This window comes from Polyodon spathula, chromosome 7, assembly GCF_017654505.1.
Source record: "Polyodon spathula isolate WHYD16114869_AA chromosome 7, ASM1765450v1, whole genome shotgun sequence".
In the NCBI taxonomy this organism is placed as follows: Eukaryota; Metazoa; Chordata; class Actinopteri; order Acipenseriformes; family Polyodontidae; genus Polyodon; species Polyodon spathula.
In genome coordinates, this window is record NC_054540.1 from 37,443,327 (window position 1) to 37,458,839 (window position 15,513).

General features: G+C 39.2%; 1 protein-coding gene across 3 annotated transcripts in view; it reads left to right on the forward strand.

Moving 5' to 3' along the window:
- Window positions 1-158: 158 nt before the first annotated feature.
- nup205 (nucleoporin 205) overlaps window positions 159-15,513 on the forward strand; it is a 64,787-nt gene continuing 49,432 nt past the window's right edge. For 2 of the 3 annotated variants that reach the window (XM_041255474.1, XM_041255473.1), the window contains exons 1-14: window positions 159-404; window positions 2,075-2,217; window positions 3,413-3,584; window positions 4,095-4,239; window positions 6,095-6,254; window positions 7,168-7,396; window positions 9,829-9,993; window positions 10,375-10,550; window positions 11,187-11,303; window positions 12,334-12,474; window positions 12,715-12,865; window positions 13,127-13,332; window positions 14,309-14,491; window positions 15,143-15,193. In XM_041255474.1, coding sequence (XP_041111408.1) covers window positions 377-404; window positions 2,075-2,217; window positions 3,413-3,584; window positions 4,095-4,239; window positions 6,095-6,254; window positions 7,168-7,396; window positions 9,829-9,993; window positions 10,375-10,550; window positions 11,187-11,303; window positions 12,334-12,474; window positions 12,715-12,865; window positions 13,127-13,332; window positions 14,309-14,491; window positions 15,143-15,193 — 2,067 coding nt within the window. In that variant the 5' untranslated portion in view covers window positions 159-376. The remainder of the gene's footprint in view (window positions 405-2,074; window positions 2,218-3,412; window positions 3,585-4,094; window positions 4,240-6,094; window positions 6,255-7,167; window positions 7,397-9,828; window positions 9,994-10,374; window positions 10,551-11,186; window positions 11,304-12,333; window positions 12,475-12,714; window positions 12,866-13,126; window positions 13,333-14,308; window positions 14,492-15,142; window positions 15,194-15,513) is intronic. The other variant, XM_041255475.1, reaches the window with a different exon arrangement.

The window sequence follows — 15,513 nt, forward strand, 5'->3', positions numbered from 1 at the left end:
AAGGACAAGTAACTGTAGAGAACTGCTACAAAACCTGAGAACAAAAAGTGCACCTGCATTGGCGTTATATAAAACACCCATCGAGACAACATTTCCCAACAGGCAACGACAATTTCCCCTAACAAGCCTATCACAGGACCTCGCCTGAAGGAAAAAAAAACCGAGCAGTGAACAATTTTTCTGGCTCCATGTAATTCCAGCAATTACGTCTGCTGAAAATGAAGCACAATCTCATAATTTATATAAACTGTAAACTTAAAGCGAAATGCCAGTGAGGCGATTGTTTTAAAAAGGGCGATTTATTTATTTTCTATCTAGGCACGCATGGGGCAACCGCAGCTTTCTGCCGTGTCAGATTGCGAGGCTTAAATCAAAGATGGCAGCGCAGATGGCGGTAAATTCGGGTATGTGTTTTTTTAAATTATGGTTTTAAATTAAAACGGCCTTAGTTACTTTATTTTACTCTGCTTCATTTATTACGTTACTAGGTTATTTTAGTTGCTTTTTGGCGTGGTCCTTCCGTACCGGTGTATCAAACACAGACTAATGTGGATCATTTCGTCTGCAACATGGTGGGGGATAACTGTACAGAATTCGCGTTGTTTAAAGCTGAAAAAGCTAAAATGTACTACCAACCGAAACGTTAATGTAAAAAATAACCTACGAGTTGGTAGGTGTAGGTAGACTATTTGTGTGTGTCTTGTGCCAGAACAAGCCAGAATTCAAATTTGAACAACATAATCAAGCTGAAACTTACTCAGTTACTCCGGCTCGCTTCATCATGTACAGTTGGTATTTGTAGGGTAACTTAATTTGAATTACTTGCGCGCGGAAAAGAGAGAGAGCTATATATATATATATATATAGATATATATCATATATATATATATATATATATATATATATATATTAATATATATATAACTGACTGGCCGTCAGTCGCGATTGAGACCTCACAAGCGGAACTCGCCTTGACCGTGCTGTGTGAGAGACACGCAACCTTGTCTGTTGAACAGTTCCAAGTTGGAACAGCATATTTTTTTTTTTTTTTTTTTTTGTTGCTGACAGATTCAAATAAAGGAGCACGAGCTGACAACAGTAAAAACGGCATAAGGGTTTGGTTCTTGAGAGAGGAGCCAAAATAGGGTGTTAAATCCACTAGTACACTTAAAAGATGGAAGTCAGGAACCAGCGAGGTTTATTATTTTGGAAGCGTGGGTCACGGCTAACAGTGACTAAATAAATACCTGTAATAAACAGTGAATTCGAGAACGGGAATCCCTGTCTCTGTCTTCATTCTCACAAAACATTACAATATACACTAAATCGCAATGCAATAACTTAGATCATACTATGTTACCCCAAGCCCAGGCACATCTCATTTTAGGTTTACATTTTTTTAATTTTAAATATCCAACTAACCATCCCTAGTCATTTCATTATCACACAGCAGTATTCATGAATCTTGCATACAACAAACTGCCTGAAAGTTTAATAGGAATGGCAGGCCACTTGCGTGTTATCTAGTGGACTCAGTAATCTAAACTCCAGCTGACCTAGCTAAACCCTGTTGTATTGAAGTGCTTGCTGATAGGAGCTGGAGAACTTCTTATTCAGATGTTTACTGATTTTATGATTTTAAATATGTATGAAATATAAAGCCCAGACTAGATCAATCATTTTTGTATGTGGTAAAGACTCAGCTGGTTTGGATTAGAAAGAATTTCCTCTAATACTCAGATCTATTAAATACATTTTGCAGTTGATTGGAAAAGTGCGTTTTATAGTTGGTATGAAGAAAAACTCCATGTCTCATTTTTTTCTTATAACAAAATAGACCATGATTACATTATCATTTGATGTTATTACTATACAAGAAATCCATCAGGACTCGTATCATCACCCCTGTTGTAATGTGACCTGCATCGCAATACGTAGCATTTCAAGACATTACACCCCTGATATACATGCACATACAAACTGCCATAGTTTTTCTGCATGTTAGAAATGTAAAGTGTTAAAGTCACTGTTGCACTGACAGTGGTTATAGGTCTAACTAGTGCTGTGTTTCCAGCTGCTAGTCTGTGGGGACCATTTAAAGAGTTGTGGGACACGGTGATTAATGCCATCTGGGGGAGGCAGCCTGAAGCTGTGCATCTGCTGGACCTGATCTTAAAGAAGCACAAACCAGACTTCATCTCCCTCTTCAAGAACCCGGTATGACTGACCCAGGGCAGGGACTAGGGGAGGGTTCAGTTGAGGCATTTTCTTTTAATTTGATTTGTTAGTACACGTTAACAGGTAATGTGAACCATAACAAACTTTCTATACCATGTCTCTCAAGCATGCCGGGGTAAAGGTAATGTTTCCCTTTGCATGTGTTTTTTCTGACTTGTACAACGTTGTTACATCACCTAGTGATGGGCAGCGTATAAATCATGACAGAAACTTACTGAAATGGGGATTGTAGTTATCCAGATTCTGCATTTCTTCAACATGCAGCTGTAGTCAGGTGATTGCCTTTTATTAACGTTAGTTTCAGAAACTGCTATATGTAAATAAAGCACTTGGTGCTATTTAACGATTTCCTAAAATCTTAGCTGTTGTACTCTTACCTGTAGTTCGCTGCATGGGTCTTGCATGCGCAATTTTGAAAAGCATGTTACAGTAAACATGTATGGTAGAACCTGTCATAGCTGCCTTAATTGGTTTCAGGGGTCCTTGGATATGTAAAATATTGTATCGCAGAAGGAACGGTTATACTACGTTTTTGTTGCTTTATTTGTGTCAGACTTTGTAAATTAACAATGTCAGGTGCAGCAATGTATCTGAAACACCCAAGTACAGTAGTGCATGTATACTGTTCAAAGAACATCAGTAAAAATTATTGGAAAACAAAGCACTGTAATACAATATTTGGAAATTTATAAAACAAAACAAAACAAAAAAAGTATTCCAAAAACAGTTCTTTCCGCGCTTTCTCAGTCTATGGCCCTTGCAAAAGTGTGTTTATGTGATAATATCGCTAGTTTCTATATCGCATTTTCTTTATACCCCGAAAACGAAACTAGCCATTTCCAATCCGCGAAAGGGACGAAAAGAACTTGTTTTAGACCTGTAATAAAATGTGCTTTGATCAGTTTCCATTGGTACCGTTCAGTTGGTAGCAGATTGTGTAAATGACACATGCCAGAGGTCCATTGATTATTAGAGGTATCGTCTCTTACAGGATTGGATATGACAGCTTCTACTGTATTTTAATACAGACATATCCGCATACGTTACTTTCAGGTAGTCGGTTGTATTTTCACTGCCTACATTAAGGTAAAGTAACAGGTACGCTAATTGTTATATGTAACAAAGCAATGGCTTGTGGTAAGTTATATCTGAATTGACTGGTTTGTCGTGGCAGCCCAAGAGCAGTGAGCAGAAGGAAAAGGTGCGGAAGGCGAGTACAGATGGCATTTCCGTCCAAGGCCACCAGGGAACACGGCTCCTCCCTGAGCAGCTCCTGTCCGAGGCCTTCATTCTGAGTGACCTCTTCAACATCGGAGAGCTGGCCGCGCTGGAGCTGCTGCTGGCAGGTAATGGGGGCGGGCAGGGCAGGGTTATGTTTACCAGAACACACCAGGTAATTTATTCCTGCCCATATTGCATAACAGTAATCTAATTTCACTCTTCAATACTGCAGACCTGTAAAATAAAGTTTTTTTCATACAAGACACTTGTTAATCTTTAAAGCAAAAAAAATATCAAGTCTTGTTTATTATTTAGAACTGTAGTGTATATACAAAGTAAAGCAAAATAAAAATCATTACCGTTATGAAATTCACACTAGCATTTGCCTTTCTATTCCGGCTTGTTAATGCCACGGTATTCTGTGTCACAATCGTGGCTCTAAGGTTAGTTTCTAATTTCTAATTTTTTTTTTTTTTTTTTTTAAATCAAATGTTCCACAATAAGGAAAAGTCATCACCTACATAAAAAATAATTTTAAAATACTGCTATTTTTAGTTTTATAAAGTGGTGTATGTTTTTAACTTGTGTTTTCCCTGCTTCCATCCTCTTCTCATTTTGACCCCACTCTGTTTCAGGAGAGCACCAGCAGCCTCATTTCCCTGGCCTCACTCGCGGTCTGGTCGCTGTCTTGCTCTACTGGGATGGGAAGAGATGCATTGCTAACTCACTGCGATCCCTGATCCAGTCCCGCCGTGGCAAGACCTTCACCCTGGAGCTCAGGTTAGCACGCCTCCCTACTTTTTACTGCACTTTACCTTTTTGTATGGATGCGCTAGTTTTTGTTTGGGCTGGGATAAAGATTCAACTATTCAAACAGTTAGTGAATGACAAATATTTTGATGCAAAAACTATTTTAGTAGGGCTGAGCAGATAGTTAAAAAAACAGTTCCCTTTAACATGTTTTACATTATTTAGCGTTAATTACATGGAATATAAAGGTAATTGCACAGTTCAAAGTTTGAACTTGTCTAATTGTTTTGTACCAATCAACCATCTGACAGTGTGATTTAGTAAAGAACCATTTGTGATCAAACTAACTAAAACCACTCATATTTTCTGAGGTTTTGTGTCATCTTTTTTATTTTTCTTTCTGTTTGATATAAAATCATTTTGATTTCAATTCCTGATTTTAACTTTACTCATTTCTATAGAAATGCGTCATCTCTACAACCAATTGTTTGATTTAGACCTGGACAGCATTTAACCTCTGACTAACCATGACAAAAAATAATGTAGGGCTAAAGAAATAGGTGACAAATTACATGTGATCTGTAAGTTTCACGGCACCACCTGTCTGTACAGCAATGAAAGGACAATTAGCTTTAAACTGGCGTTGAAGTCACTCAATTCAGAAGTTAATTGTCATCGATTGGCAATCAGTGGTATCGATTTAGGCAAACAAGGCAGAGGCAGATTTTCTTGTCACGAAGTTAGCACATTTTTTAAAATACTTGTTTCTTTTTTAATACTTGCTGGCAAAAACAAGTTTAACAGAATTATTGTGATTTTCGGAATGCCTGCACCAGATCTGGGCTCAATTACAATTGTAATGGTGCGGTTTGTAGTTAATTGCCGTTACAATGTAAATGTATTTGAACCTTGCCCTTCCTGTGTAATTGTATTATTATACCATATAATTGATTGATTACAGTTCAATTATGCATTTCTGTCATTTGATCATTATTCTTTTGTTTTCAAAAGTTCTGTAGTATGCTTGTGTGTTTGTACCTGTGATTATTGCTGGTTAATTAGGTTAAATGTTCATGTGTGTCGTAGGTTGCTATTTTTTGGTGTAATTGTAATTATGGCAGCATAATTGTAACTAATTGAACACAATAGCATTGTAATTGCAATTTCAGCAAACAATTCTGCTGTAATTGTATTTATTTTTGTAATTTACCCCAGGTCTGATCTGCACAGACCTAATATTTAATGAAGGTATCAAAAAGATGCTGTGTTGAGGTCATTTGCTGAGTGCTTACTCCTGAGAGGTGCAATAATACCTTTGATATATTTATATATATATATATATATATATATATATATATATATATATATATATATATATATACACACACACATACATACATACATACATACATACATACACACGCAGTAGATGCCGGTTACTGGCAACCCTGGTACAGACAACTTTTGGTTATTAGCAACATTTTCCCAGGAACCAATCCTGTCCCATAGACTTTAATGTTAACGAATTCTGATATTAGCAACTGCACCCTGCTTATTGACAACTTTATTACTAGTTGCCAGTGCTACAAAGCTCACTTGCATAATTTATGCACGTGCTTCATGCAGCTTTTATAACACACTGACTTCGCAACTGCGTATTTCTGATGGGCTGAGGCAGAATTGTGGCTTTGAAACTGGCTACGAAGCTGCACACAAAGTTGAGATGGATTTACAGCAGGAGGTGGTACATTGTAAAAAGCAGACAACGTTGGACAATTTCTCATTTTAAAAGTGTATTCTTTAGAATTGATTATAAGTACAACATATATTTTTTGTTTGCTTTACTCATTGAATGCTCAGCCCAGTTTGCGTTGTTTGCTTGCAGTACAGAGCTGGTCTCAATAACAACCCGGTTCACAGACGACCTGATGAATCAAGGACTGACCCGGAAGATTCTGACTCTGGTGTCTGAGATCAGTGTCACTGCTGAGTTTGAGAAACTCCAGAAAGCAAGAGGGCTGGGCAATGAGAAGCACAGGAAGCAGGTGAGTCTCTACAAATCTCAGCAAAATCGAAAAAAATGAAAAGTTTCTAAACAGCTGGAGTGGTTAAAATTTGAAAATAGCATCTGTGTGTTGTCTTAATTTACTGTTGATTAGTTACCAATGTAGTAGTAATGCTTTTGTCTGGTTTAGCCAACAATGAGAAACCTTCTTTGCTTTGCCTAATTGCTTGCATATAAACTGCAACAAATGGTTATGCTCATATCTATTAATAACCTGTATATCTTTGGGGTTTCGGTAGAACCCTTTGTTTTAATAATTTGTAACTGTGTACTGTGTAATTTTGTTTTTCTTCCATTATTTTGCAAAAGTACTGTGTTCCTTTGAATTTAATACACCCTCAATTTAAAATGCAGACCAAATTTCCTACCCTCAATTTCACACCTGTATTTATCCCAATTTGTGAACTGTGGTATTGCTTGGCATGTCAAAAAATATGAGGGTCTGATCAGCATTTCCGGTTTGTCCAAGCTGGTACTGTTAGAACTGAGCCTAATAATGAAACACTGTAATTGTACAAGCTTCTGTTCGATTTCCTCAGGAAGCTAATGACGCGTCTTTGAAAATGGCTGCCTGTGTGTCATGGATGATTCGAGATCAGGCAGTAACATTTTTGTTTGTCTTTTCTCGGCAGTAAGTTACGTTGCTGTTTGTGTACTCGGGTTGTCGCAACTTTTGTTGGCAATTTTAATCGACACATCACTATACTGTACTCGTTTAAGCTGCAGGCTATTTTTGAGAAGCAAAAAATGGTTTAAAAATTGTGTCTTAAATTCAAAGGAATGTTGTATACACATTTTCAGATCAGTCGAACAAGACATTTTAAACCTGCCAACCTTTTACCGAAGCAAAAATCCAGACATAATAAAGATGAACCTGTCCTCCCTCCCCTCAGATCTCTGATTTGATTAAAGAGAGCCGGCAGTCCCTGGCAGAATGCCTCTTTTCCTGGACCTGCCAGTCCCCTCTCAGTAAGGACGACACGCTGTCTCTGATTGGCTACCTGGAGAATGTGACGGCTGAAGCGGACGGTTCGTTGGACGGTGTGAATCTGGCCCTGGTCATGGCTCTGCTCTATTGTTTGGATGTCAGTTTCCTGGAACAAGGCACTGAAGACAGAGAAGGTACATACAGTTTGCGTATCTGTAATAGAACAGCCATCAGTAAAATTGTTTCTTGGGTTTACCTTCTTCTGTCAGGCAGGCAGTAAATTAATTCTAGAGAACTACTTCACCAATTGCGAAGAAACTTGTTAAAGAGCACAAGTTATAGATTTATTATAATCTGGGGGTGTCTGTCAGCTGTCTGTCTGTGTGTGTGTCTGTCTGTCTTCTCTGTATGTCACACTAACTCTACATTGTAACATATAATAATAGAGAACCACTTGTCAAATTTCGATAGAACTTGCTTAGGAACCACTTTAGGAGTTTCAGAATCTTGGGGTATGTATGAAGGCAACCTGGCTCTCTTTGTTTGTCCATCCATCTGTGTGTCACATTAAGTTTTTACATATATCTAGAGAAGCCCTTATGAAATAGGCAGGGTTGTGCAGTTCATTCGCCTGATGCCCGGGACAACAACATTTGTGTCAGGGACAACAAGTTTTGTCCTTATATTTTGCCCGTTTGACAAGTCGTTTTTATGTATTTTTTTTTTTTCGTTCTGTTAGAAAAAAACACTCCGGGTATATTTCTAGAGAGCTACGCAAGTTTTTGAAACTTGAATTGCGAAAGTCTAGCACCTGCACAAACATTTTAAAAGGTGTTTACGTCCCACCCCTGTCACTTATCTAGCTGTGGGAAAAAGCGGATCTTCTATTGGTTACAAAGATACCCAGAAACGGCTGCCCTTAGCCTCTGGCAAGACGCAGTCTAGTCTTTAAACTTAAGGTATTATTTATGTGATACTGCTTTCTTAATACATGAACCTGACACTTAAATGCAGAAATCTAGTGAAGTTTACAAAAATAAAAATAAGTAAATCAATAAAATAAACACAGTCGCTAACGTATTGGCGATTAGAAACTTTGTGGTTAAGCATGTACTTGTTGGGTTGTTTAAAAACGGTTTAGAACAGGGTTTCTCAAGCTTTGCCTGGGGACTCACTGTGGCTGCTTGTTTTCGTTCAAACCGAGCTATCAATTTCTTAACTAGACCCTTAATTGAACTGATAACTTGCTTAATTAGACCGTTTTACTTGTTTTCAGGTCTTAAACAGTTGCAAAGTTCAAGTTACTTATCAAATGTTTTAGCTAACCTGAAATATGCAATTGTGCAAGAGTTGAAAACAAGTAAAAATGTCTAATTAAGCAAATTATCAGTTCAATTAAGGTTCTAGTTAAGTAATTGAGAGCTCGGTTGGAACGAAAACCAGCAGCCACAGGGAGTCTCCAGGACTGAGAAGCCCTGGTTTAGAAGCATTTCAAGACCTTTCCCTTGCAAAAAATATGCTGTTCTTTTCTTTCGGTTTTTAATGTTGCTAACCTATTTTGCCATTTGTCATATTTACATAATATATATAATTTTTTTTTTTAAGTACTATATTAAAATTTTTTTTTACTAGATTTGAGCAGACATGGACATGCACAATCCATCAATTTGTGAAATTATTAAAACATGAAGATTGACAAATATGTTTATAATGATAGAAATTAAATGTTTTTATATATGCGATTCTGTACAATATTTTATTTTGGTATAAAATACTGTAAATCCCATGGCAATCTCATTAATTCATATATGTGTGTGTATGAGAATGTTGCGCCCCCCCCCCCCAAAAAAAAAAAAAAAGCCATCAGGGTATGAGACCAGGATCACCCTCCTTGCAGCAGTGTTCCAGTTAGCCATCATCGGACAAGATGTTAGATGATGTATCATAGAAATAAACAAAAGAAAAAACATACTTCGTCTTTGCAGAATTTGATGGAGCCTACTGTAAATAGCAGGCAAAAGGTAAATTGGCAGGTTATACACAAGTCACTTTGCAAATCTGGGGTTCAGCAGTTACAAAACTGAAAGTATAATTAAAATCAGAATTCCACAAAGCAGCAGTAATAGTTGGCAATGATTTTGTATCTGTGATACAACAAACTAAAACACCTGTACATCAGGAGTTGAATTCAGCTTGAGTGGGGTTAAAAAAAAAGACGGAAGCTATTTTTATATTTGAATAACTCCAAGTATTGCTTATTGTAGTTGTTAAATTTACTAGCAAAGTAAGTTATACATTTGTTAAGGCGAGGTGGGGTCACAGGACACCTTTTGTGTGTTTCGTGCGACGGGGAGGGGACAAGTAGATTTCCTAGCATTTTCCCTAGGACAAGAAGTTTTTTTTTCAAAAATTGCACACCCCTGAATTGGGATCAAACTTGGACTGTTAACTTTTAATTTAGCTTGTTTTATATTGCAATTCCTTTTTAAAAAACAATTGCTGTTGTATTCATTCAGAAATCCTGTCTAATTATTCATTTGGTGTTTCACTTCAACAGAAAGGTAGTGTAGTGGATTTTGTATTAACAGGTCCTGTCTCTGTCCCTCCCTCTCTCTTTCTGTCTCAGACTTGATCCAAGCTCTGCCCTTGCTGACCGAGAAGCCGTATGTTGCTGCCATTCACAACCGGCTCTTGGATCCTCGGCCCTGGAAGCTGCAGGGCCTGCAGGCTGTGGTGAGGCTGACGTGGGCCTTGGCTCTGCGTGGTCTCTCCCAGCTCCCACAGGGCTCAGGTATGAAGCAACACCTTCAATCCAGTTTACCAGCATCCACAGTCTTGTTCTAAAATGCTTTGTTAGAAATGTAGCTACAGAACGGGTCTGATGTCTGCTCTGTTTTTTTTTTTTTTTAATAATGAATCCTACTCATTTACTACTTCTGCCTTGATTCCAGTAAGTCTAACATATAGCATTTCAATAGTACAGGTAGTGCATCTGAAAATAAGTTTTGAAGTTCTGTCTATAGCACAAATTGACACACTTGGCATATGAATAAAAAAGCAGGCACGATATAAGACTTAGAAGCCGTGAACTTGGCATCTATTACGTCTGTAATGTATTGAATGTTCCTGAACTCTTCTCATTCTCAGAATAATGCTTGTGTTTCCCTCTCAGCGCTGGTGGAGTTCACTGAAGGTGATGAAGCCCTGGCAGATGCTGCGATCAGCCAGAATGCCTTTCTCTTCCTGGCGGAGGCGATGTTGGGCTCAGAAGGCTTTGGGCAGGAGGAGTTCTACACACGGCGGATCCACTCGCTTCTCACAGACTTTCTGGCACTCATGCCCATGAAGGTGAGGTACTCCTTACTGGGTGTCAAGAAATCCTGGGTCCAATTACCAACCCAGACAGTGGTTTAAGGGGTAAATTAAATTAATGTGTAAGTCAAGGAAAATGATGGTAGAGGTTTTCCACAGCTAAGAAGTTAAATGTATACTTTGTCATGTATGTTTTCCTAGTACTTAATTTCTTACATTTTATGTGTGTTCTGTGTTATGTGTATTGTTTTCGCTTAGATCATTATTTGCCATGATTACAAACTTTTCCAGGAAAAAATGCTACTGAAAAGACAACTCAAGGCTGATTGTGAGTAGGGAAAGCATATTCATATTGCACTGATAGGTGAAGCATTGTTCACCTGAAACCTCACTTCCCACAATCAGCCTTTATTTATTAAAATGTTTTCATTGGATTTCAATTGACAGGGTCTCCATGTAAAACAAGCCAGCTCTGCTACACTACCTTTTCTAGAACTACAATATTTAATTGCATGTGAGCAGGTTTGTTTTCTTAAAAACAGCAAAGGTCATTTCGGGGGACTGATCCACTCCCCATCAGTAAGATCACACAATTCTGCCCCTGTATGCCACTGGCATACCTGTTCTGCGTGAGTGTCTGACTGATTCCTTCAATTCGGGTCGGTGTCGCAGGTGAAGCAGTTGAGGAATCGGGCAGAGGAGGATGCCAGGCTGGTGCACATGAGCATGCAGATGGGCAGTGAGCCGCCGGCAGCCTTGCGCAGAGACCTGGAGCAGCTCATGACACTGGTGAGCACTTCCTGATGTGTATTTATTAGGCATTCTGTGGAAGGTTGCAGCACCAAAGTAGAATAGGAATGCATTGGAACTGTAGCAATGCATTCTAAAAAGAGACTTCTGACACTATAGTTCTATTGTATCAGAGCACCCAGTACACTATGAAATCAGAAATGATTCACCAAAAGGTGCAGCGCTAGTATCTTACTATTACTTGCTTAATTCTTTCAACACAGCAGACCTCTCTATTGGAAAGATTACTCCGCTCAAAACACCAGGCCAGTAAATTAATCGAATATACCAATATACCTATTTTTGTTATATTTTTCTGTAGAAGACACTAAAAGCTATTTCATTAGTTATACTAGGGTGGTCTTTCTTCACTTCCTGCTGAATTAAATAATTGAGATTCTATTGTATGAAAGGCACTGTGTAATTTGTATTGTAATGTAGGGCATCTGAAAATAATTGACAAATGTCTCCAGTTATCAAAAGAAACAATTTCATACTGTTTTCATAATGCATTCCACTCATTAAAATACAATGTTACCTTAAAAGCTGCAATTGTTGCTGACATGGCTTTCCATTGATCCAAGCAACATATTTTTAGAAACAATCCCCCAACCAGATATTTGAGATTCAATTTAAAGTCCATATGATTTGTGCAATACATTTTTTTGGAAAGATGGTAAAAAACAGAAAGGGTTTTATTGAGCCAGTGACAGTGTTTTTACATGTATCTACAAAAATACTTGAATCTTCAATGGTGAAGAAACTTGGTTTGGACATACCACAAGTTACTGAGAGCAACAGAGTGTAGGGGGGTATTGGGAGGCAGCTGTCTGTCTTTGTCAAACTATCAGTTTTACATGCACACAGTGGGTGAAGGGTGTGATGATATTATGTGTTACTGATATTTGTTTATCCATAGCTATAGAACAAATGACAAAAAGACAAAGCAATGTCATAGAACTGTATATATTGAGTTCACTGTAAGATTATTCAGTATTTATTATGTTTATTTTTTTGTGTTTGCCCCCAGATTGGAGCATTCTATGGGAAGGACCCCTTCAATCTGGAGTTGGCGCTGGAGTACTGGTGCCCCTCGGAGTCTGTTCATCACAGCTCCACCATCACAGGGTCCTACCTGGGGGTGACCCACCAACGGCCCCCTCACAAACAGGTCTGGGGCTCCACAACACGCCTGCTCTGTCTGTAGCTCTCGTCTCTTATGTACAACCCAGTGCTGGAAGCATTGATGCACTAGCCATTTATTAATATAATATCTAGGGAAAGTTGTTTTAAACCCTACAGCCTGTTCAGTAATACATTATTATTATTATTATTATTATTATATAAAACAAGCTGAAAGTTTATGCCTGTCTATGCTTCAGTGTGCTTTAGGAAGGTTATTTTGTTACAGGTGGTCTTGTCTAAGTTTGTCAGGCAGATGGGAGACCTGCTCCCCTCCACACTCTACATTCCCTATCTGAGTATGCTGAAAGGGCTGGCCAATGGACCCCAGTGTGCCCACTACTGCTTCAGCCTGCTCAAAGTCAATGGAGCCCCACACGGTAAGGACCCACTATCACCACCCAGGAGCGCAATCCAAGAGAAAAGACATTGAGATACTGCAGGGATGGACATATATTGCATAGCAGTTTCCCCCATTCCAGGTTTTAAAATGAGCCAATATAGGTAACAAGCTCAGTTGCGTCATCTTAAACTCCTAGCAAAACTAGGAATGGATCAAACTGCTATGCAGCGGAAGTCTTATTCCTATCCCTGGTACTGTGAGACATTACTCTTGTCCTGAGGATTTCGTTTCTGTTTAGTAGAGAATATCCAAGCGTCTGGAGGCAGCCCCGTGTCCTGGGAGCACTTCTTCCACTCTCTGATGCTTTACCATGAGAGTCTGCGACGGGACATGCCTAGCGTGGACATTTCTCAGTACCGCCACCCGTCACTGAGAGGTATCACACAGAGGGAGCAGGATGGGCTTGTCTCATTCCTGCAGCTCACTACCACCATCATCAAGTGGGTACGTAGTCACACAGGAGGAGAAAGGAGACAGTCACAGGAAAAGCAAAGAGACAGGGAGCAGCAGGGAATTACATTTATCGGATGGGGCGTTTTTAGTTTGCCTAAGAACGGAATTCATTTATAGAGTAAGCTTCGAACTGTTTATTTTGTTCTGTTCCCCACCTTTTTATGGTGTTTTGAAGTCAACTGGAGTGGTTTTTATGGCAACTATACAATGCATTTTTTGATGAGGTGCTTTGACTACATGTTTGAGCCTGCTCTTAAGTTCTCGTACCAAAGTTTTTGTACACTGTGGTGTATGTACTCCGTGTGCTGCTGTTGCTGGTAGTGTCACGTGAGCTGTTCAGTGTGTTGATATGTAAATAAGTCCTGTTCGTCTGTGGGTATATCAACTTCAACCTCTGTTTTGATCTCCTGCCTGTCACTCGGCAGAGAATGCACGCACCCACATGGCTTGTGACAGCTACTCTGTCACAAGCACTAATACCCTGTATCTTTCTAAACAAGGGATTTAGGTGAGCTCCCTAAACAGTAATTGTGTGAATATAGCAATTGTTACAGCTGTGTATATGGTATTTAAAGCAGGATTCATTTATCCAACTTTTTACATAGCCCTTACTCTGGTCCCACTGTAGTCGGACACGTGACAGACTACTGTATAGTGTAGGCTAGTATGTTTCATTATATTAGTAAGTGCCATTGCCCTACACGGTGCAGCTGTGTAATGCCAGAAAAATCTATCTAGCCTGATCTAGCCTACATTACAGCTATCTGTGGCAGGCACCTCGAACTGAGAAGCAGCTCCTAAAAGAAACAGTAAGTGGATAGTAAAAAAAATAACATAAGAAAGGAAAATAAGTTTATTATGGGTAGATATTATTTATTTTGATTTGAATTCTTGCTTTCGGAGGAGAGAAAGTGACAGAATGGGGAGGGGATAAGGCTGAGCTGTTATTGCGTTTGTCTCTTTTCAGAGTGAGAACGCCCGGCTGGCGCTGTGTGAGCATCCCCAGTGGACCCCTGTGGTTGTGATGTTGGGCCTTCTGCAGTGCAGCATCCCACCGGTCCTGAAGTCCGAACTCTTGGAGAGTCTGTCTGCCTTCGGAAAATCTCCAGAGATTGCGTCCTCTTTGTGGCAGTCTTTGGAGTACACCCAGGTATGTCATACACAGCTCCCTGGCTTGCCCTTGTTGCTGATTTTATATGTATACGTTTGTTTACCCTTTGGTGAGAACTTCCACAATGTACTGATTGCATTTACTTAATACAACAGCATATGAGAAATGTAATTCATTCCATGCTATGTGCGATCACTCAGTTACATTGTTGTCTCAGAACTCTGTATACAGCTATTTATGAGACAGGTCCCCAGGAGTTCAAATTCAGGCTCATGAGACAGATACAAATTTAGAGTATGAACAATTTACAGTGTTATGATATATTGATCTTTTAACTGTTGCCAGTCTAAAGTTTGGCCATTTTTGAAAAGTGAACGTAATCGTACCTCCTGCTGTATAGTGTGTAAAATGTAGTCAACCTTATGGATGGTCATGAATATATAAAACCATTTTGATTAGATAATTAACTTCAAATTCAGTTTTAGCCATATTTTTTTCCATTGTTAAGCATGTCATATGTTGTCCTTTTTTGACATTTAATCTGATTTGACATTTCAAATCGTATATCCTCATTTATTCACAATAGAGACCAAGTCATATCAGATATAGCCTTAACATTAGGTACTGGAGTTTGCTTGTATCAATCACGACAGATACTACAGTTCCCAAATGTACTTTTTTTCTTCACAGATTCTGCAGACAGTCCGAGCACCAGGACAGAGGCAGGCTGCAGGGATTGAAGTAAGACTTTCATAGTTTCACCAGTCCCCTTTGAACACAGCTTTCCAAACCCCACTACAAACCGTTATCCTGGCTGTGTACACAGCTTTCCAAACCCCACTACAAACCGTTATCCTGGCTGTGTACACAGCTTTCCAAACCCCTCTACGCACTGTTATCCTGGCTATCTGCACAGCTTTCCAAACCCCTCTACGCACTGTTATCCTGGCTCTCTGCACAGCTTTCCAAACCCCTCTACGCACTGTTATCCTGGCTCTCTGCACAGCTTTCCAAACCCCTCTACGCACTGTTATCCTGGCTCTCTGCACAGCTTTCCAAAC